This window comes from Corylus avellana, chromosome ca1 (genome assembly GCF_901000735.1).
Source record: "Corylus avellana chromosome ca1, CavTom2PMs-1.0".
NCBI lineage: Eukaryota > Viridiplantae > Streptophyta > Magnoliopsida > Fagales > Betulaceae > Corylus > Corylus avellana.
The window spans coordinates 24,512,271-24,535,485 of NC_081541.1; the positions used below are offsets into that span (position 1 = coordinate 24,512,271).

General features: G+C 36.6%; 1 protein-coding gene across 1 annotated transcript; it reads right to left on the bottom strand.

The window, feature by feature from the left end:
- Window positions 1–1,441: 1,441 nt before the first annotated feature.
- Window positions 1,442–10,130, bottom strand: LOC132191810 (cell division control protein 48 homolog C). The gene is given in 10 exon segments (XM_059606917.1): window positions 1,442–1,939; window positions 2,052–2,189; window positions 2,286–2,487; window positions 2,572–2,636; window positions 2,754–2,819; window positions 5,313–5,417; window positions 5,623–5,739; window positions 7,095–7,247; window positions 7,621–8,237; window positions 8,835–10,130. Coding segments are annotated over 10 exon segments (2,535 nt in total). The 5' UTR covers window positions 9,859–10,130; the 3' UTR covers window positions 1,442–1,891.
- Between the last annotated feature and the right edge of the window lie 13,085 nt (window positions 10,131–23,215).

Sequence of the window (23,215 nt, forward strand, 5' to 3'; positions counted from 1 at the left end):
ATATAAAATAAATTTTTCTTTTTTTTTTTTTTTAAAAAAAAAAAAAAAAAAGGAGCAACCGAGAAACCCAAAGAGCTCTCTCTTTACTGCTTGCGCATATATATATATATAAAATAAAAAAAGAGCAACCGAGAAACCCAAAGAGCTCTCTCCCAGAAACACTCTCACTGCACGGTTTCTCCCCAAGTCTGCCATGGGAGGAGGAAAGCAACTTCTTGGCTCTCTCCTCCCACCCTTCTCCCCTCCTCCTCCTCCCTTTCCTACCCCCTTCCTTTCCCGCTTCTTTGGCGGCCCCTATCTTGCTAGAGTTCTCTCTAGCCCTATTCATCTCTTTTAAAGCTCTATCCAACACCTGTTTTCTGCTAGATATGCCAAGGTTTCTAGATCAAATTTTTTGAAGCTAGATTTGCCTCCCTCTGTCAGACCGACCTTTTCACGCACAACATCATTGTACTCCCCGTCGCAATCTGCCTCACCAAGCACCAGCTGCTCCTCCACTAGACATTCATGCACTCAAGTGTGGCTTGCTCGCGCTAGCGAGAAAATCTCACTCGCTTATGCATGTTGTTCACACACCGACATGTGGAGTGTCCCACGCCGCGCATGACACCCTTGTTCCTTCCCCTCGTTGCATATTGCCCCTTCGGCTGATCTCCCACGACGTTATCCTGTCTCCCAATTGCCACTACCGAAGCGTGGTCATCAAGTGCCGACGAGTGGCCTGGACACGCCAACCAACCTCCGTGTCCTCTGTTCGCATTACTGTTTTGTAGGTTTATTTCTTTTCTTTTTCTTTTACTATATTTAATTTTCCTTATAATTTTGTTAGTTTTTTCCTTTGTATCTCTCCCTCAGTTTCTCTGTACCTGCTATAGTTTTATGGCTTTAGCTGCCCTTACCACTATCTATGGTGCTCTCTCGATCTAGTTGCAAATCGTTTTGAGGTGTTTTTTTGGACTCCATGCTGGTATCTCCTTCCGTGGGCTTTGATTCGATCTTCATTAGTGTCTTCTCTGCTACCATGGTGCTCCTTCAAGTGTGCTGTTGCAATCTTGGTTGTTATTTTTGATACACCTTGTCCTTAATTTGTAGCTAAGCTTCTTGGTCTTAATGCCAAGAATCAATAAGGCTACATCATGTATTTGACTCATTCCCTTTTAATTTTTGTTTACCTACATTTATGGTCATTTTGGAGCTTATTGTCAGACCTATGTTGCAATTTCTTAGTTGATGTCCTTACAAAAAATAAAGAGCAACCAATAAGTATATCGTCGATACATTCGTCTATGGATAAGCAGAATTTTCTCTTTCTTTCTTAAGCAGAAGATCCCATCCACGAGATTTTTATACATAAAATATTAACTAGGTTTTAGTATCGCAACTCATCCCTATTAAAAAAGAAGCATACAAAAAATATAAAGCCAAAAGGAGAACACCAAAATGAGTAACTCTAGAAGAAAGTTCTTTGCCTCTTATATCACTCCAAAGATGAAATGACTTTTAAAATTATCATTTGATCATAATCTAATAACAATCAATTACAAGCTCAATGATGATTTTAAAAGCCACATCACTCTTGCAATGACACAATAAAAACTTCTAACATTACTCTACCAAAACAAAAGAATCACCTTTCATCATTACTAAGATTCGGAATAACTCAATTTCTCAGCAAGTTTCGAAGACCCATCACCACAAAATTTCTTTCCCCATTGTGGGGAACGCAGCTTCTTTGACACTACTATCAAACCAGCTTAATTACTTATTCACTTTTGACATAAAAAATTGCTTCTTTTTTCATGCATTTTTTTCCTATAATTTAGGTCGCAAGTCGACTGACTGTCGACCCCTCTCAGCCACAGCTCAGGAGAAAATCAACTAATGATTCATCTCATGCCGACCTTAAACGCTCCGATAGATTCTGGTAGTGTCGGTTTTGCTGCTCCCGAAATGGAAGAGGTGTTAAAAAGGAGTTGAAACAAGAAATTAATTTAATATAGCATCTCAGGTATCATTGCACAAGACATGAGTGAGCACAGAAAGAATAATACCTTATCTGACACAGAAGGAGAGATTTTACCCAGTGCTTGCACAAAATGTGTTGTCTTGATGGTCGAAGGAGCCGCATCCAGAGTGCACTCAGTTGAAGCCTGTTTTTCTTCAAGAGCAACCATGGCAGCTTCATTCATCTGTCATTAGTAGAAATTTAGAAAACACTCATACACGCAATGAGAAATATCAGCTTCAACATCATATGAAAACAAATCTATCCAGCATAGACCAACCAGTGCAGCAAGATCAGCCCCACTCAAATTCTCGCAGCCATCCATTTTCCCAATAGCACTCAAATCCACACTGGCATCTATAGGCTTCTTCCTCCCAAGAGCTCTTAAAATCAGTCCACGCTCATCCGGACTAGGTAAAGGAACATAAAGAAGTTTACCAAACCTACCAGGGCGTAAGACAGCAGGGTCCATCATTTCTGGTCTGCCAAAAGAGATGCCAACGGGAAGGAATTAACACGGTGGTAAACATAAGAACAAATTGAAGACAGTAAACAAAGAACTTTACCTATTTGTTGCACCAATTACAAAAACACCCCGCCGCTGCTCTGCACCGTCTAACTCTATAAGTAACTGCAGTTGCAAGCAATGGTTCATTCTATCAATATTCAGATGTAGATCATTAAACAGAAAAACATAATTAATAGGGCAGCATGACTTTGTTCAGACTATCTCCAGAGATTATTAAACCTGGTTCAGTAGCCGCTCAATAACCCATCCGCCTTCTTGACCACGCTTTGTTGTCAAAGCGTCCACCTACAAATCATGAGGGGGAAAGAACAAAATTCTCAGTAAAGCGTAGCAAAATATGACCACAGTAACTCCTTTAAATAGACACCCTCATCATGACACCTATATTGAAAGCCTTGTCCTCTGAGGATCCCATTGTTATTTTACACACAAGCTTACAACTCATCTAATCCATGGATTTTATGAATATGATTATGAAAGAAAAGCTAGCAAACAGCGAATCTGGAGAAAAAAGCAATTGTTCGACAGCCACTACACAGAGATCTGCATGACCATTTAATATGCTTCTTATCCCATTGCTGAATGCAGAATTGTATTCACTTCAAACAAAATCTGTATTAATTAAAACTAAACAATAATGTACAACAGATTAAAGAACAAAGAAATGAAAGAAAATAGATCGTACGAGGTCTACTTAATACATTTACAAAGATAAATGACATTCTATAAAGTTGTCAAACTGAGGCAGATGCTGTCGTTTCTCTTTTGACGGCTGTTACTGTCCCAAAGCTTTTATATGATGCTATCTTGTGGTGAAACCATGAGTTGATTTTTATAGAATCTATAAAAAGAGCACTATGAACTTTCTGCTTCAGAAAGATGGTTGTAAAAGTGAAACTTCAACCTCCCTATGCAGAGAAACCTAATGCTCAATTGCTGAAGATAAATCGCCAATTGTAGGAACTACTTAGTGGTCAGTCAACTTTAACTCTTGAATTCCATTAGGCAAGAAAGTCGATGAATTTCTCTCTCTCTCTCTCTCTCTCTCTCACACGCACACAACAAAGCGGATTCATAACATCTTAATCCCACTTTAACTTTCACAGACACATTAATTTTGAGGGGATTAGCATAAATACACAAATAATAGGAGTCTTTGCACAAACTAGAGGTGTACATGGGTCAGATCAGTCAGTTTTGGGGAAGATTGTTTCACTGAGCAGAAATTGACAGTTTGAAAGATCCCAAACGCATGCCGAACTGAAGCAGCCATTAAACTGACAGGTCGGTTTGAGAGAGGTGCAAATGAGAAAGAGATGAGGAAAACGGAAAACAGATTGGGAAAAGGAAGTGGGCAGCCAGATGAGAGTGAAAGATCCAAGGTAGATGAGAGAGAGAGAGAGAGAGAGAGAGAAGTAGGGTGATAGGGCAATGGCATCATAAATTAAGGAGGTATCATCCACAATGGGGTGCCATTGTGGGGGAAAATGAGCATAAGAGATGAAACAGAAAGATATGGAGAGGAGCACGGTAGAAGTGATGTGGCACTATCAATGTGCAGTGGCTATCGAAAGGGCAAATGACGATGTTGAGAGCAAGGGGGAGATTTAACCCCTACATATCTATCTATCCTGAACCCCAACATACAAACTGCTCTTGGTTCCATTCCATAAGGTACTACACTAGCAAAAGCTTCAATCAGTGGTTCCAACAAAGCGGAATAAAAGCATCTGTTCAGCATATTTTTAAGATTAAGTTCTCCCACAGATTACGTAAAAAGAAACCTCAATGATGATATTAAATTTAAACCAACTAAACTTTACAAAACCTTACTCAATTGCTAGTAGTCAGCTATAGATTATATAAATACATAATATATATGGTATTTATGTATGTATAAATGTATTCACATATGTATGAATGAAAAACCACCTTACTGAAAAGTATAGAGAATCAGACTAACCGGAGAGATTCTCAAGGTATAATCAAAATTCCTCTGTAGAATATGCAAAAAAATTTGTTCATTATCATGTTTTCCATTTAAACGGAAAACATCAAATGTTTAAATCAGTATTCCAGGAATGAATGCACATTCTTCAAAAAGGAGATATTAAATGAAGCTAGGTACAAGTTTCAGGGCAGGGTGTATATTACGCGTTACATTCATCTACTTGCCAATGTCTGGAAATGGCTCCATGGACTGATTTATTTTCCAATTTATTCCCTACACTATCTTTGTAAACATGCATATCTCACTGCTCTCACAACAATCATAGCATACACATAAGACAGATTGAAAAAAGTATCTTTCAACTATGTTATTGAACCAGTATATTGTGTTCCCCATTTGTTTTGTCAGGAACTCTCAAGATGTACCCAACCCCCTTCTCTCCTCCTCCAGGGAAAAAGAAACCTTCAACCAATTCATGGAAAAAAAATTTAATAAGCCCTGAATACTCTTAAAGATCAATAAAAGTCATATTCTAAAAAATTTAAGCGCTGCTTCATTGATAGCCAACAAGTTACACGCTCTCCCATTTATGACCAATAGAAACCCCAAATCATGAACAAAAAGATGATGACAGTACTACACGGTAATTCCTGAAAGGGAGAAAAAGTCCCAACATTCTAGTCATTCCATCTTTACCATCCAAAACTACATTTTCTTCAAAAAATATTTATGAATATCTTTCCCATCCAAAACATGGTGACAATAATATAACAATAACAACAGCACAACAACAGTAATAAATTTATCATGCAGAGAGAACCACAAACCTCATCAAAGAAAAGTATGCATGGTGAACATGTCCTTGCACGGCTGAATAATGTTCGAACTGCCATCTCGCTTTCTCCAACATATTTATTCAAAAGTTCAGGGCCCTAACCATCAACAAAATCCACAACCATATGGTTGAACTCAAAAATAGAGCAAAAACACAATTAGGAGTACATTTGCTTATTGTTTTGATTTATAAAACACAACTTGATGGTCATGATACCAATGCACTAAACAAAAATCGTGATAAAAATATTAACAAGCATACATGCACAAACGGAAGCGAAAGGGAAAATCAAAGGGACTGACCTTGATGTGAATAAAATTGGCCCCCGCCTCATTAGCCACAGCCTTGGCAATCAATGTTTTACCACAACCTGGAGGCCCATAGAGCAAAAATCCTGTCTCTAAGTCCACTCCAAATCCCTGAAAATGCAGATAATTTCAGGACACATAGTCAGCCATTTATATATATATATATAAATAAAATAAAATAAAATAAAAAGCTTCCCTTACTCATAAAGTAATCCAATACGGTTATGCATTTTAATTTGTGTGTATAGTAAGGGTGAAAGACCTGAACTTAAAATTCCTTTTTTTTCTATTCAGTGTTGTCAGTCAGAGCATTAGCTTAAGCCATCTCCAACCATAAAATGTTCATCACCTAGGAACTTTGACATGAGAAACAAAAATAGCTTATTTGGCCTGATTATCTAAAGGAAATTTCTATTTCTATTTGTATAAGGACATCATGGGCATGCTGCATGCGGAGCAAACCAAGAAACAGGACAAATCCTACCTGGTCTTTATCATGAACAACTTGAATGGGCTTGGTGAGTAATCCTTCTAATAAGAAATACTTTTTCTGACACTACTACTAAGATTCCAATCCATTCTTTTTTTTCTATTCAGTGTTGTCAGTCACAGCATTAGCTTAAGCCATCTCCAACCATAAAATGTTCATCACCAAGGAACTTTGACATGAGAAACAAAAATAGCTTATTTGGCCTGATTATCTAAAGAAAATTTCTATTTCTATTGGTATAAGGACATCATGGGCAGGCTGCATGCGAAGCAAACCAAGAAACAGGACAAATCCTACTTGGTCTTTATCATGAACAGCTTGAATGGGCTTTGTGAGTAATCCTTCTAATAAGAAATACTCTTTCTGACACTACTACTAAGATTCCAATCCAGAAGACAAAAGTAAACTTCATAATCACAATGTAGCTACTCATTTGCTAATGTCTAGATGGGCAAGTGGCACACTCCTGGAATAGAACTGAGCTACTTGCCTACCCTTGAACTCTTGAGCAGCTAATTCTCAAAAACTCTTTAAAGTTTCCAATGAGACCTGGTCAACATAATTTAGTGGAACAGCACTGGTTGAAGCAAACTAGGGAGATAAATTCATCTTTATGTCAGTGATACATATATCCATACACCCATGTATACATACATAACTTCTTTCAAAGAGCCCTCATACTTGTTTCTATTTCAACTTTTAATTAAGTCTTTCTTGCAAACAAGCACAGACCGACATGTGTTCGCGCACACTAGAAACACCTCGTAATCCTCTGGAAATTGTATACACCTAACTATATAACGGTCAAACTCCTTTCTTAAGGAATCAATCCCTCCAACACCAACTTGTTTCTATTTCAAATTTCAATGAAGTCTTTCTTTCACACCACCCCATTTGCATGCACGCACACAATCCACAGGGTGAGAGAGAGAGAGAGAGAGTTAAATGAGAGAAGGGACAATAATTAAAAAAACACCTCATAATCCTCTGGAAATTGTATACGCCTAACAATATAACGGTCAAACTCCTTTCTCAAGAAATCAAGCCCTCCAACATCTACCCACTTTACATTAGGAATGGAAGAGAATCCTTCTCTTCTTAACGAAGGTTGAACCATTTTAACTGCTTCCTGCAGAACACCACATGAAAGCAATTGTCATCATCATGTAAGAAAATCAGTAGAAAAGGATCAACCAGCAAAGCAGAATTTTAAGGACATTTTCTAGAATGCAAAAGCCTTCAAAATAAGCCAAACTGTAAGTACACCAATCTTGACCACCAAAAGGTAGAAATACACCATCACAGCGAATCTAAATGACTAAAAAGAAAAAAAGATATCTACATTACCACATCCACATTTTCCAGTTTGTGCCCTTAAATTAGAGTGAAGTGATAGGATCCATAATGGACAAGCAGGGCCAAATATCAATTACTCTGCGAATGTGCATAAATCAGGGTGTATAACAAACAAAGAAAAGAAAATAGAAAGAAGACAAGGACACCTCAAAATCAGCCATTTTGATGGTAAGCTTTTCCATCTCTTCAGGCAACCACGGTTGCCTCCACCAATCTTCAGTATCTTCCTCATTTATAGAATCCTTTGATACATCAGACTTTTTTTCATCAATAATTCTCTTCATGGCAAGGTTACCGGCCTTGTTAGCAAGGGCTTCCAAATCAGCCCCAACAAAACCAGGAGTAGACCGGGCTATTCTGAAAAGATCAAAAGAACCCTCCAGTCTAAGATTGCGCGTAAGCACAGAAAGAATCTTAACCCTCGCATTTTCATCTGGAACACCAAGGACAATCTCACGATCAAATCGTCCAGGCCTCCTCAGAGCAGGGTCAACAGCATCAGGCCTATTGGTAGCTCCAATTACAAGAACATAGCCAGGCGTCTGGTCAGAACTTTCTGAATTTGAATTGGCATCCACTGGATGTAAAAGTTTCTGAGAGTCATCCATGCAAGTCATCAACTGTGTCACAATTCTTCGCTCCATCTCTCGTTGTAGATTTTCTCTTTTAGAAGCAATTGCATCAATTTCATCAATGAATACAATTGATGGTGCAGTCCTGTATGCTTTAGAGAAGAGATCCCGAATATTTTCTTCTGATGCACCTGAAATATTCATCAAATGAAATAATTATAGACGACTTCTAATTTTTAAAAGCACAACAGCTACCCCATTAAAGGATTAAGCCAAAGGTAAAAAGAGATTTAAAAACAATGTAAGAAATAATTCCATAGGGATTGACATTTGGGAGCAATCACCATTTTGGAAAGAGGGAATAATAAACTCTAAATATTGATGTACTATTTCTGTTAACCTAGATTAAATGACGAGCAATTCCCTAAGGTTCAAAATAATTGGCAATAGAAGTGTCAAGAAAGTCACTGAGACTCAGACCCTAATCTAAATCCGAATGAGAAGAGGCGCACACAATGAGGAAGAGGACTACTTCAGTAGTGCCAAGCAGCTCAAGCCTACCCGACAATGGCCACGCCAAACTTAACCAGTAGTAATGATTTAAACACAGTTTTAAATTCCAGACAATCAGAAGTAGATATTCCAAGCAATTCTGCATCAAATAGAATTTCATTCATCACCATATCTTCTTATAATACCAATACCAGCTGATAAACAATTCAAAGAGTTGAAATAACAACGAAAGAATTGTGATTAAAAAAAAAAAAAATAGAGAGAGGAATAGATACCTGAGACACCAGAAACGACCTCGGTCGCCGAAATCTTGTAGAAGGGAACGCCGGTCTCATTGGCGATGGCATGAGCGAGCTTGGTTTTCCCGCAGCCGGGCGGGCCGTGCAACAAAATTCCGGCCATTGGGCGGACCCCAAGCCACCGCGGCAACTGTGGATGGTACAACGGCACGATCACCTCCATCCTCAACTCATCGAGCAACCCCTCCATCCCTCCCAAATCCCTAAACCTCGGCCCTTCATCCCCCTTCACCACCTCACCCCCACCCCCACCGCCACCCTACCCCCCCCCACCTCCACCTCCACCATTCCTCCCCTTCGACAACTCAGTCCCCCCATCCACCAATCCAACCCTCTTGGGCTTCTCGCTAGCAACCTCCACTTCCACATTCTGCTCCAGCGCCGTTTTTTGGGGCTTCTTGTTTAAATTCATGTAGGTCGCCAGTAGACCCGATTTCGTCACGTCGAACTTCGGTGCCTCTAGTTCCTCTCGGAAAACCGCGTCCTCCGACGTGGATGCCGCGCCATCTTCACCGTCAAAACTCGAATCCGAATCACCAGAACCCGATCCCGATTCCGATTCCTCCGACGTCGTTCGATGGTTGTTCCCCCTCCGCCAATTTCGAACATGTGAATCTTCTATTCGCTGCAACTTATCATGCTCGCCACCAGCTATCTTCCGCTTCTTCTTCCGAGAAGCGCCTCCCCGACTAACGTCTACATGCTCTTCTTCTTCTTCGTCGTAATCCTCTTGGCCTCGTATCGGTGTTGAAGGAGAGGAGGGCTTCGCTTGCTGCTGCTTCTTCTTCCTCTTGCTCTCTCTCCCCCTCTGGTGAGAGAACGATGCCAAGGCCTTCTGGACATTCATAGTTAAAGTCTTCTTCTTCATTTGGCTATAATCTCTGTGGCTGGAGATGAGGTCGTCCACGATTTCCTCCACCGTTGAGAAGCTGCGCTTACAGCACTCCTCCACCCGAAGACGAAGCTTTCCTTGTAATCTTCTTCCTCCGCTGATTTGCATTTTTTTTTTCAAGATTCGACAAATTGTGCGTGCCCTAATTCTACAAATTAGGTTGGGAAGGCTGTGATGGGTTTTTAACTTTTTAACCCCAAAAGGCTAACGTGGGTGAAATAAAATAAAAAAGCCGTCAAAAAATTCCGTTAACTTTTTATTTTGTTTTACCCAACCCAAGCCGTATTCTCTCTCTATTTTCTCACCATGCCCAGAACGGGCGCTTCATTAGACATTAATGGCCGTAGCCTGTAGTAGAAACGGAATAATTGTTTTTCCTTTTTAAAAAAAAAAAATTGAATAACTAATTAAAATTAGAAAGAAAACACCGAATAGTGAACAATCAAGTAGTTGAGTTCAGTAAATAAAACCAAAAAAGAAAATCACTCTCATCCAATACCAACTCTCAAATCCTCGTCAGTTTTGGGTAGAAAAAGAAAACAGAGAAAATAAATGCAGAAAATAATCAACCTTTAAGCAGATATGCGGCTGGTAGAGGTTCAATCCTGGCTCCTTCACCAAGATCCTTAGCCCTGGTAGCTACTACAGGCTACAGCCGATGGAGCGTCGGTTCTGGGCATGGTGAGAAAATAGAGAGAGTATACAGTTTGGGTTGGGTAAAAAAATAAAAAGGTTAACGGAATTTTTTGACGGCTTTTTTATTTTATTTCACGTTAGACTTTTGGGGTTAAAAACCCCAACCTTCAAATCACAGCCTTCCGATATGCCGTAGTTTGGTATATCGCAGGTAAGCCTGGTCGTCTAGCAGCAACTTTCTTTTCATTTTTTTTAAGTTTGGAAAACTAAACTATTTTTTGCCTCTCTATTTAAATACATTCCACAATAAGTTTTTTTTATGAGTAATGGTATAAGTCTTTCTAGAGTTCTCCTAGGGTCATTTCAAATATGAGGTGGCTTTTAAAATTATCAATAGATAAAAAATCAATAAATCACATCTCAAATTCAACGATAATTTTAAAAGCCACATGATATTTGAGATGACTTTAAGAAGACTCTAATAAAATTTATAGCATTACTCTCCTTTAATAGTTCCCTATAATATTAAAATATTATTTGTTTTACTTTTGTTTTGTTTTTATATTCATTTATTTTGCATAGAAAAGTATGAGAGGAGAGAGAATGTCATTTTATAATTATAATAAACCATATGGATTGCTACAATTAAACCCAATGTGGGTTCAACTGTAGCAATCCTAATATATAGGGAAGATATAGAAAAGCTGTTGTAGGTGAGTTTTTGTGATTTTTTTTTTAATTTTCCCTATGTATAGGGAAGGGAAGCATTGGGTTCAACTATAGAAATCCTAATGTATAGGGAAGATATATGAAAGCTGTTGTAGGTGAGTTTTTGTGATTTTTTTGAGATTCTCCCTAAGGAAGGAAAGCAGCTTTAGGATAGCTACTAGGAATGCTAATATGGGATTGTGCATAATTTTGAACTCCAAGCCCGCACTTTTCATGATTTGAAACAAAGGTTTTTTATTTTTATTTTTATATAGCAATAAATTTTTTATATTTGACTCATATTATTTCATAAATTCAATAGATCAATAACTAGATTTGTGGAATTTACCATTAATTTATGTAAGGTCTATATAAGTTCACAAATCTAATAATTGATATGGAAGATGAGATTAATCAAATATTAAAAAAATATTAACCTTTCTCTAAATAAAAATATATTCTCACATTTTTTTTTCCATTTGGGACAATAACCAATGTTAGAAAAAAGAGAAAAATCAATTGAGCGAGCTGCCTGTGTTTCCCCTCTTACCAACGACCAGTTGTTTTGGTGTAGGACTAGCCTTTTCTTGTTCGAACTATGTGGGACTCGTGTCTTTTCACATGAACCATTGGTTAGTTTACATATAGAGAATTATACTTTTTTGATATCTTATTGTCAATCAATCTTATATTTTTTTAAAAATAAATAAATAACAAAGACAGATTTAATGATTAGTAATTTAGTTGCGTAACGATAGCAAAATAGAATAAAAAGCGTAATGTATAATAATATAATGGACAGCTCACATTGCACTTGAGTTTGTGAAAACCTTGTAAGCAGTGGCAGGCCAAGTCTGGTTTACGTGGACAATATTAAAAATTAAGGAGAAACTTAATTTAATTTTTCTCAATTTTCATCACTTTTAAACTCTCTTTCCAAAGCTTAAAAATTCTTATTTTAATGTATAAAAACTTTACAAAGGGTGAGAATTTTCTAAAGTACCTATGTATTTTTCCCTTCTTTTTTTTTTTTTTTTTGTCTATTTCACTTTTTTTTAAAATAATAATAATAATAATTGTAATCAAAGGGTAATTTTTGTAATTTCATAAAGTTTATAGAGGTATAATGGTCATTTCATCATACTAAGAGTCTAATTTAATCCCAAACCCTAATAGGAGGAGTGAGATTGTAATTTTTTAGAATTCGATAAATATTACATACCACAAAAACATTCCCTAAATATTTTACAAAGTTGACTTGTCAAGGTCTAGTAGTTTTTCGATTAGCCCTTATTTCAAAAAAAAAAAAAAAAAATTAATTAATTTAAAAAAAAAAAAAAATTGAGAGATTTGCATAATGTTTTTGTGATATTTTAGACCATGTTTGAAAAATAGAACTTTTAAGTCAAAAAATATTTTTTGACAAAGCTTCATTTTTAAACTTTTGTCAAAAGTGCGTTTTAGCCATTTTTTAGAACATGTTTGAAATTGCGTTTGACAAATAGAACTTTTAAGTCAAAAAGCGCTTTTTAGCTGCCAAAATTGTATTTTGACCACTTTTTTACCCTTAAAATCACTTTCAATTCTTTTTACCAAACTGATACTTTTTTCTTCAAATGGATTTTTTGAGTGTTAAACGCACTTTTAAGCTCCTCAAACGCACACCCAAACAGGCCTTTAGAGTAAAAAAATCAAGGAAGTACTTTTAAATTTTTTTTACCAAACATATCGGCTTTCATTTGGCACAACTTTTTAGATAATAAAAGAATTTTTAAACTCTCTAACGTATTCTCAAACATGTTCTTATTATTACTCTAAGTACATTCATGGCTAATAAATATTGTCACGAACTATTTATATGATGGACCATTAGCACCACACACACACACACACATATATTAGAGGGGTGGAGGGAGGGGTTCGAGAGGGGTCAAATCCCCTCAACCCCAAAAAAAAAAAAAAAAAAATCTCTAGTAGGATTTTTCCTCCGCCCCTAGTTGCCCACCCTCAGATTTACAAGAAAAATATTTCTAGGACTGGCATTTAGTAATGGACGTCTTTGGTTTCATCACAATTTCTGGTTTCATGGATGTTTCAGACTTTCAAATCCAGATCTTGCGCAATGAAGAAGACAACTAGACGAGTACTTCAAGAGTCTTGTTTTTTACCAAAACGTTTCGTTTACTGTGCATTTTAGTAATACCAAATTGCATATTACTTTGCATTACCTTAAGAGCTAAGCACTATGAGTGTGGAATCCGGCTTAGGTGCGGTAGTTTTTAACTACCGCACCATGCTGTTAAATCTCCCAACGGCTGGGATTAAACAGAAAACAAAGACTGTGATTTCACGGAACGGTTCCCTTCTCTCACGCTTCTTCTCCTTCTTCTTCCTTTCTCTCTCTAAACCCATTCTTCTTCTTCTTCCTTTCTCTTCTTGTTTTTGTTTAATCCGAGAATTAATCAAGACAATTTCTAACCAAACTGAGTATTTTCACCGAATTTCTCTAACCTTCTTCTCCCTCTTCTCTTCAAAACCCATCTTTCTCTCTTAAACTTGTTCCTTTCTCTCTCTACCCGCCTGAGTTGGTGTTCTTGTAATTCATGATGAAGAACATGTTGAATGTGGAGAAAAAACTGGACCTCAAAACTGGGTTCAATTTAAGAACAACCAAAATCTTCAAGAACACCAACCTAGGCAGTCAATAGAGAAAAAACCCAAGAAAATTTAAGCCACAACAAACAAAAAAAAAAAAATCAAGCCACAAACTTCTCAAGAAAACCAACACCTTCCTTCCTCCCAAACCAAAAGAAAATAACCAATTAAACTCCCCTATTTATCGTCCTAGGCATAAAAAATAAACAAAATAAAAACAAGAAAGAGAAAGGAAGAAAAAGAAGAATGGGTTTAGAGAGAGAAGGGAAGAAGGAGAAGAAGCGTGAGAGAAGGGAACGGTTCTGTGAAAGAAATCACAGCCTTTGTTTTTTTTTTTTTTTCTTTCTTGTTTAATCCCAGCTGTTGGGAGATTTAACAGCATGGTGCGGTAGTTTTTAACTACCACACCTAAGCCGGATCCATGAGTGTGATGCATAAAATTTATTCATTTATTTTAAGAAACATAAAAGTTAAGTTACGGCTAAATTATTTAACATCACACGCGTGAGTACGTAATTGTAAAAGTAATTTGCCGTTCATTACTTTCAAAATTGAATGGCAAATTGTTGAATCCCTTTCTCCTCATAATTAGTCAATTTTCTTCTTCTTCAAGACAATCAACAATTCAAATACAGTAAAAAAAGTGGGTACAATTGAACAAAGAGTCGCCTCTTTTTTTGACAATTTCTCTTTCTCGAAAGGTTTTAGGTATGTAATCAAAATTTTATACTAATTGATTTTTCAATTTTGTTATTAAATGATAAAAATGTCTCTTTATTTTATATTTAAATTAATTGTTTATGAATAATTGTATGAAATATAGTTTGTAGTTATTTGAGAATATGGAGAATCAACAATATATAGTTCTATTGAGCTCCAATTAAATTCTAATTGTGCTCATGTCGAAGTAGATTTAGTAAATCTGCCAATAGATCATTGCTTAAGGAATTTTTTATTTTTTTTTTATTTTTTATGATTATCATATTTGTTAAGAATATTATGTTAATGTTATTTATTTGTTATTTACTTCCTTAGGTATTATTAGTCTACTAGGTTTACCTTTCCTTAATCTACTAGGTTACTTGCCTCTCTATAAATAGAGGCTTTTGTATTCATTATCAAAACAATCATAATAGAAGAGATGTAGTCCTATATGCTTCCGCTCTCTCTCTCCTTTCTCTCTTTCTTTCTTCCGCTTCTAATATATTATCAAATATATTTAACATGGTATCAGAGCTATTTAACATGGTATCAGAACCATCTTTCTGTGGCCTCCAATAAACGTCTTTGACGTTTTCCGGCGCCGCCAGTGTTATCCGGCGCATCCATCCCTCTGTCCCTCACGGTTCTCTATCTTCTCCTCGAAGTTTTCAGCGGATCACTATACCGCTTGAAAGCCCGAAAGCCAACCGTCACAGAGCCGCCTCACGCGCCCTCACACGCCGCCCAAAGGTTCGGCAATTCCGCCACTGCCTTTCTGCCACCGGCCGCCACGGTGGTCCGATTGCTTCTCTCAGGCCACCGATCGATAGATCTGCTCCCCGTGACTCTAGAACTGCAACCAAAATTGAGATCGAGTGTTACACACACCACTTATATATTTGCGCGTGAGATCCACGCGCCGCCTCCAATCGCGCGTGTCCAGACGTGCTAGAAGCTCCAACGGCCACGTTAGCCCTAAGTGCAATGTCAGCAGAGCCACGTCATCCCCCGAGTGCCACGTCATCAGCGACACGTCATCCTTGAGTGCCACGTCACCAGTGCCACATCATCACAGAGTGCCACGTCAGCCCTTTGTGCCACATCAGCTTGCCTGCCACGTCATCAGCCACTGCAATGTCAACACATCAGCCACGTCAGCGCCTTGATAGGGTTCACTTTTCCATTGTTGACCATTGACCTTGACTTTGACCACTGAAAAAGTTGACCATGTGTTTTCTACTCAATTTTTCGTCCTGATTTCAAATTTGTGGTCTATTTTTGCTTTTGGCATCTCTATATGGTAGAAAACAAGATTATTCTCCAAATTCAGGCGTTTGTTTTATGCGGTTCAAGTTGATTCATGCTTGTTCAATTCGGTTCTATAGCCTTTTCTTTGGCGTAGTTCAATCCAGTTCATTCTTCTTGCGGTAGGCACTCTCAGGTCAGACCAATCTTTCCTCAGGTCCATGGATTTTCGGGCCAAAAAAGCCCTTTTCAACCGGCCAACTTATGCCTTGTCAAATGCCGCCATTATCGGTCACTGCAGCCTCTCCTAGGCCATTGATCTATTACTAGTGAGAATTTTTTGGGTCAGACCTTTCACCGGTCCAAGGGTTTCAGGCATGATTAGCCTTTTCAACCGGCCCTGTTTATCTTAGCCGACAAGGCGAGACGGTCCAAGAGTTTCAAGCATGATTAGCCTCTTCAACCGACCCTGCTTATCTCAGCCGACTAGGCGAGACGGTCTACTAGTTAGAATTTTTGGGACAGACTTTAACTTAGCCGATCAGGCAAACTTCTTCATTACTAGTATATGGTTTTCAAGTCAAATTACCACCAAGTGAACCAAGCTCCAGCTTAAATGCATAGCTCAATTCAGGCAGAATCTACCGGTCTCTAGCAACTTTTATAGCGTTACTTCGGCAACTCTTTTGGCACAAGCAGCTTTTTCGGCAACTTACAATTTTTCCTTCCCTATTCTTTTACCCAAACTCAAGTTTACACATTGAGTTTGAGGGGGGATGTTAAGAATATTATGTTAATGTTATTTATTTGTTATTTACTTTCTAAGGTATTATTAGTCTACTAGGTTTACCTTTCCTTAATCTACTAGGTTACTTGCCTCTCTATAAATAGAGGTTTTTGTATTCATTATCAAAACAATCATAATAGAAGAGATGTAGTCCTATATGCTTCCGCTCTCTCTCTTCTCTCTCTCTTTCTTTCTTCCGCTTCTAATATATTATCCAATATATTTAACATGGTATCAGAGCTATTTCACAATATTAATGATAGAGATCAAATCCGAAGAACGTATTTACAAAAAGGAAAACTAGTTAACCATGATTTTCCAAAAACAAAATTTTAAAAACATAGCGTCGTTTTAATCTAGTATGGTTCAAAGAATATGACCCTTATGGTTTTGTTATGTATTTTATGACAATCACTTTAGTTGTATATGTAACTCTAGTGGTATATGACCCTTAGGGTTTTATGGGAAGTAAGCGTTATAATGTTTTGTGTGGGTGCATGTTTTGGGTCAATATGGTTATATATGACAATATTCATGTGTTGAACAGAAAGTGGCTGAACTTCTTTGTTTTTGAGAAGTTGAATGTAATTTATGTATACCTACTTTAGTTATAACAACAGGTTGTAAATCTTTATTGATATTAAATGGAGTATACTTATTTTTCTTTGACCAGTTGATTTGCTTATTAAATAATTAGTAGTGTTGAGACATGTCATTGTACTGAAGTTGGTTATACCTATTCTGCATGGGGATGTACTCATTTTGGTACCTACATTGCAAACCAATTGTGTATGCCAGTGCCACTATGGTGTAGAAATTGACAAATTACAAAATCAAATTACATAATTCCATTACATAGTATATATACATAATTCAAATACATAAGTGAAAGTACAACATTAAACAATAGTCATTTAGTCTTGCCATACTGCCAACCAACAACATTAGCAACCATAATAACAACAAACCAAACATAATTTTTTTTTTTTTTTTTCTCTTGCCCAATGGATGTCATTATCCTTCTGTAAGTAATTTGTAACATCCCCAGCTTGTTAAGGCCGAGTTTGCTACTTTTCTTCTTTCACAACAAAAGTTCTTGCAAAGATCTATAAGGTCTATCAGAGTACTTGATTTTGAAAGATACGAAAAATGCATAAAACATTTTTTCAAGAGATTTTATTACAAGCGAAATTAGAAAACATTAAACTTTAGTTGCGGAATATCATATCATTACAATAACTTATATGAAAAGACTTTGAAAATTAATAATTATTCCCACCCCATTCCGGCCTCCTATTCCAGCATCCTTTCTACCTGAAAACAAGAAATAAAACTGAATGAGCCCAAAGGGGGCCCAGCAAGTAAAATCCACAACCATAAATAGTTTTACTCCTTGTTCTCAGTTTTGAAAATCATTTTCGCAAATAAATATAATTCTAGCCATAATAATATCTGTATGTACGGTTGCATCTCCCGTAACATATACATACTATTACATCTAGTAATAGATCATCGTTGTAAATCATCTTTATAAATCATCATCATAATGCATCATTATAAATAATCTTTGTAAATCATCATAGCATATCATCGTTGAAAATATAGTATCATTTTCTCATAATAGGCCCATGTACACTATTACCCCTGTGCACGAGGGTTGCGGGTCCTTGTGACCATGGCACTGAACTGTGGCCACAGCCATGCCCGACCGTCAATTAACTCTTTCTTGGTGCACTCAACGGTCTAGTTGATGGAATACCACCTTCTGGCATAGCCTCCTTCAGTGGTTTCGCCTCCATCCGAGTATCGGTACCGAACTCTCATCTTTACTTATCTTGGGGCCAAAAATACTCTCCTCCATACATGTGCCCTCATTTCATAAACATTTATCTCATCTCTTGTACTTTTCTTTGTACTTCTTTTGATGCATCTTAGGGCAACATGTAGGAGGGTTTATCATCATTTTTCTTTCTTATAATCATCATCATTTCTCAACTTTCTTTTCTCAAATTGAAAACCTTTTCAAATATAAACTTGTTGTACTTAGAAAGCGTTTAAATAAATAGAAACTTTCTAGATAATTCTTTTAGAAATCCTTCATGCATGCAACATAACTTCATAATACATAAATAAAATAATCATTTACAATTTACTAAAGAATGAATAAATAGCATGACATGAAGTAATTTTAGAAGGGGTAGTGAATTTACTTACCTCTAGACTGAAGCTAAAAGTGGTATGAAGGAATCTAGTTGCTCCAATATGACTAACACCACTAGTATATCTTTTGAAACTACTTTCTAAAGTCCGCTATCTCTTGTGTTCTTTCTTTCTTGTAGCGCTTGGTCTCGCCCTTTCTCTCTCTGTTCTGAGTAAACACTCTTAGAAAGAAGAAAGACCGAGTAAAAAGCGGAAGAAGGAAGAATATATGCAAGAGATGGGAGAGGAGATGAGTGGTGAAAATTCTGAAGGAGAAGAGCTCTATTTATAGGAGAAAATCAAACACTATTCTACCGTCAATTTACAATTATACCCTCATTTTACTATTTCACCAACCCTATACTATTTCACCAACCCTATACTATTCTACCAACCCTATACTATTCTACCAACCCTATACTATTCTACCTTCTTATTCTACCATCCTTATACCTACCATTTACTATCCTATTATTTCATTCTCTAATTACCACTCTCATAAATTTCCCAAGAATTAAAATCCTTAGCTACAATGGATATTAAAATAACATCATTATCAAAATAATCTATTTAAATAGCTTTGAAAATTCTGGGACACTACAATCTTCCCTCCTTATTAGAATTTCGTCCTCGAAATTAAAACCTATAATATTATCGTCCAATCTTCAAGTTGAGGGATTCAGATGATATTCCTTTCAATCCTTCATCAAAGCTTACTCTCTTTTATCATATTGAAATTCCATCTCCTTCTTCTATGAGTAAATCTTATTCACAGTCTAAAGTCTCAATTTCTGCAATCATTCATCAATTCACACTAAAATCTTACCTCAAAATCTTTTCCATTGTTTCTTTCCAACCTCAATAACAACAATCGAGTTATTCATCGATAGTCTACAGTTAAGGTTTAAACATCAAATTAATAAATCATGTAATCAATAGTTCATACCTCCAAACATCATAGTCCTCATTTCAAGCCTGCAATAATTTTCTCGATCTAATTTAATCAATTTTATCAAAAAGGTGTAAAAATCATTCCTGCCTATATTCTCTTTAGTATCTCAGTATTCCAAATCATGCATACGAAATTTTAATATGATGCTCTAATAATTATTAACTTCTCACCATCATAAACCTGTAAAAGTAAATAGCACCAACATTCAAACATCATTACATGAATATACCTCAGAAGTGACATCATAATTCGATTCATTCTAAATACACAACCGTTTCTATTTTCTCATCCCAAATTTTGTGTTGATGCTACAAAATCAGCGAAAATCTTTCAGTACTACATCTTTACTTGATAAATCATAACTCAACAATAGAAACTCGTAATTATGATTTCAACTCAAACGAAATACACGATTACATCAAATGTAAGATTCTCATCCATTCTTGACTAATACATATTGTGCTTGCTGCGTTCTAGAGATGAAATTGATAAGCAAGCAAAGTAGGATATGGGTAAGTTTCCAAGCTGGATGTCCCAAAACACTCATGTTATAATTTCTCTCCCTTGGGTCTTGCAAGGTCAAGAAGAGAAAGAGAGAAAGATAGTCCTGTTGCTTTCTAGAAATGAAGATTTGAAAAGCATTTCAGGACATGGCATGTATGTGAGACTTTCAAAATACCCACATCGGATGCTCTCTCTCTTCTGTCATTTACGAAGACTGAGAAGAAAAGAGAGATATTTAGCCTGAGAAGCATGATCAAGGATAATCTTGCTTCCTCAGGACATGATCAACGATAATCTTGCTTCAATGGTTTACTACTGAGAGTATAAGGAGTTGGGTTTGTGAATCAAGTCGTGAGGCTGCATTTTTCTCTTGAGGATACGCTCAACTAGGAGGAAAAGTCGAGCTTTCATTGTATGGAAGGTCATTAGAAGATTTCAGGTGAAGGAGTATGATCAGAAGGCATGCGTTGCAATGGAGAAAGAGGTGTGAATTTATAGGAAAGATTTCTGGTAATGAACGAGCGCGTGGTGCGCGTTGGCATGACAATTCATTCAGTTGCCCACGCATGGTATTTGAAGTCGTTGATTGAACAGTGGGTTTGAAAAATGAGCTCAGTCGAATTTATGACAGGAGACAAGATCCTACTTCCACGGGATCTTTTGACAAAATTTCCATCGCGGCCCGAGGTCGCCTAACGCTTTGTTGTTTACTGTTTATTTCACCTGAAGTGAAAAATTCCTTTAAAGCCACTCGTCTGCTGCTTCCAGAAACTTCACAAAATTTCTTCAGTTCCTAACGCTTAGTCTCTTCTCAGTACTTCATCTCTCCCAATTTCTTCGTATTCTCAACTATTTTTCCTTACTCTCCTAAATATGGGAGTATCATCATCATCCGTTAACAACCTCGATTTGAATGTTGCTCCTGCAGCACAACCCATTGTTATGCCTGACGTGCAACCGGAGGTGCCTGTTGTTCCCCCTGAAGTGTCTGCTATTCATCCCGTCGTACCTATTTCACACCCTAATGAACCTGCTGCATATCCTAACGTATGGCAGCCAACTTTTGTCTTTGACAATCGTCCTATCACTATTCACGATTCTGTCATGCTCCATGATTCTACTGCTGTAGCAGTGGCCAAAGGTTTCGTAATTCCACGGGATCAAACGTTCTTAGCTGATAGGTCGGATACTGATGCTATTAATAATTCATTGGCATTCAGTATCCAAGGTGCTGCTTCAGTTTCTGACATGGCACAACGTTTGAGTGCCAGAAATGTTGAGCTGAAAGTCTCAAGAAACCAAATCGGGGTCTTACAGCGACTGCTCAAATACTACAAACGAAAACACGTGGATTTGAAGCAGGAGAATACTCAGCTAAAAAAGATGATGTTATCTTACGCAGAATACTTGGGACCAAAGATGCTAGAAATGGAGAAGAATACCGAACGTCTCCAGCGACAGCACGAAAAACTCCGGGTCGATGTTCAGGGGTGTTGCAAGTCTCTCCGCACACGCTCTAGTCAGGTACCTCATTAGAAATAAATATTCTCTTTGATAATTCAATTATATAAATATATACGATTCTGCTCATACTAGGTTTTCTCTATGCAGAAATAATTTTCCTGGAGCAGCTCTGAGGAATCATCTGCTCATCATTACCACGTGTCTCTTTATGCAACAAATTCCCTTCTTTTTTTTTTTCTTTTTTTTTTATGGACACTGGTATGTAATATTATAAGGAGCTTGTTCTCCAAACATTTCTTTTCGTAATCATTTAGTACTCATTCAATATTCATTATATAATCATCCTGTCATTATAATAACTTCCTTTAAACAAACAATCTGTTTAGCAAGTTAATCACTCAATAAAACATCTAAGTATGCACCATCACATGTTATCAACCTCTAAAATACTTTAATATCATTGAACATATATCTTATAAGAGAAATTTAGATCATGTCACTATATTTTATCACTGTATCATATTGTCTTTCAACTCTTACCTTTATGCTTCAATTTACCTCAAGAATAATAATCCATTATCTTTACTTAGTAAAAGAAAATTATATCAAAAGCTTTGTCATGTAACTAAAATTTCTCATAATTTCATATCCACTAATGCCTCAAAATTTAAATATTATCCACAACCTAGGAGCACTAATTCATCCTCAAAACTTTAAGCATCACTTCAATATAATTTACCTCAATTACAGAAAACCTAACACCTCAAATTCTAAGAATCACCTCAAAGATTTCGTGAATTGTACCTTAAAGTCATCATAATCATTTGAAAATATCAAAATCCTTAAACCACAACTTTATATCTCAAAATATCTTATAGATTCTAGGGTATACCTTATTTGCATTTATCCCTGCAATACTTAGGCATTCACTTCATGCCACTACGTAATCCTTATTCATCAATCCATATATTACAACATCAATCATAGTATCATTATTGTCATCAACCAAACCTTAGCCATTACCAAAAACTCATATAAACTCTTATATCATTAATTCAGTTCAAGAATCATTTCACAATCGACATCCATAAGACCATTCGTTACTAAGTCACTTACACCATTTGTCTCACAACCTAAATCAATAAAACCATTTTGTCACCAAATTAATTTCACAAATCATCTCGTAACCTAAATCTTATAAAATCATCATACGATTTTTAAATCATGATCAATAATCTTTTCTAAATCCTCGAGACACCTTAAAATATACCCTTATCAATCGATACTCTAGAAAACTGCCGCAAATCCAAATAGGCAGATACTATAGATCACAACCTATCTATAAATAAAAATTCATCTCCGTCATTAACATGATCACAATAATAAAATCCTCCAAATTAATCACACTAAGATGATTTTTTTTTTTTTTTTTTTTTTAACAAAAAATTAACCATTAGAAAAATGCTCATGCATCATTTATTAGAGACCACACAACAATGCACACTCTACTTGGCCGGAATGTGGCTTCTCATTAACCCCCCAAATTTTTTTTTTTTTTTTTTTGAAAAGTCTGCCAGAACCTTATAACCTTTGCTCTGATACCAAAATTGTAA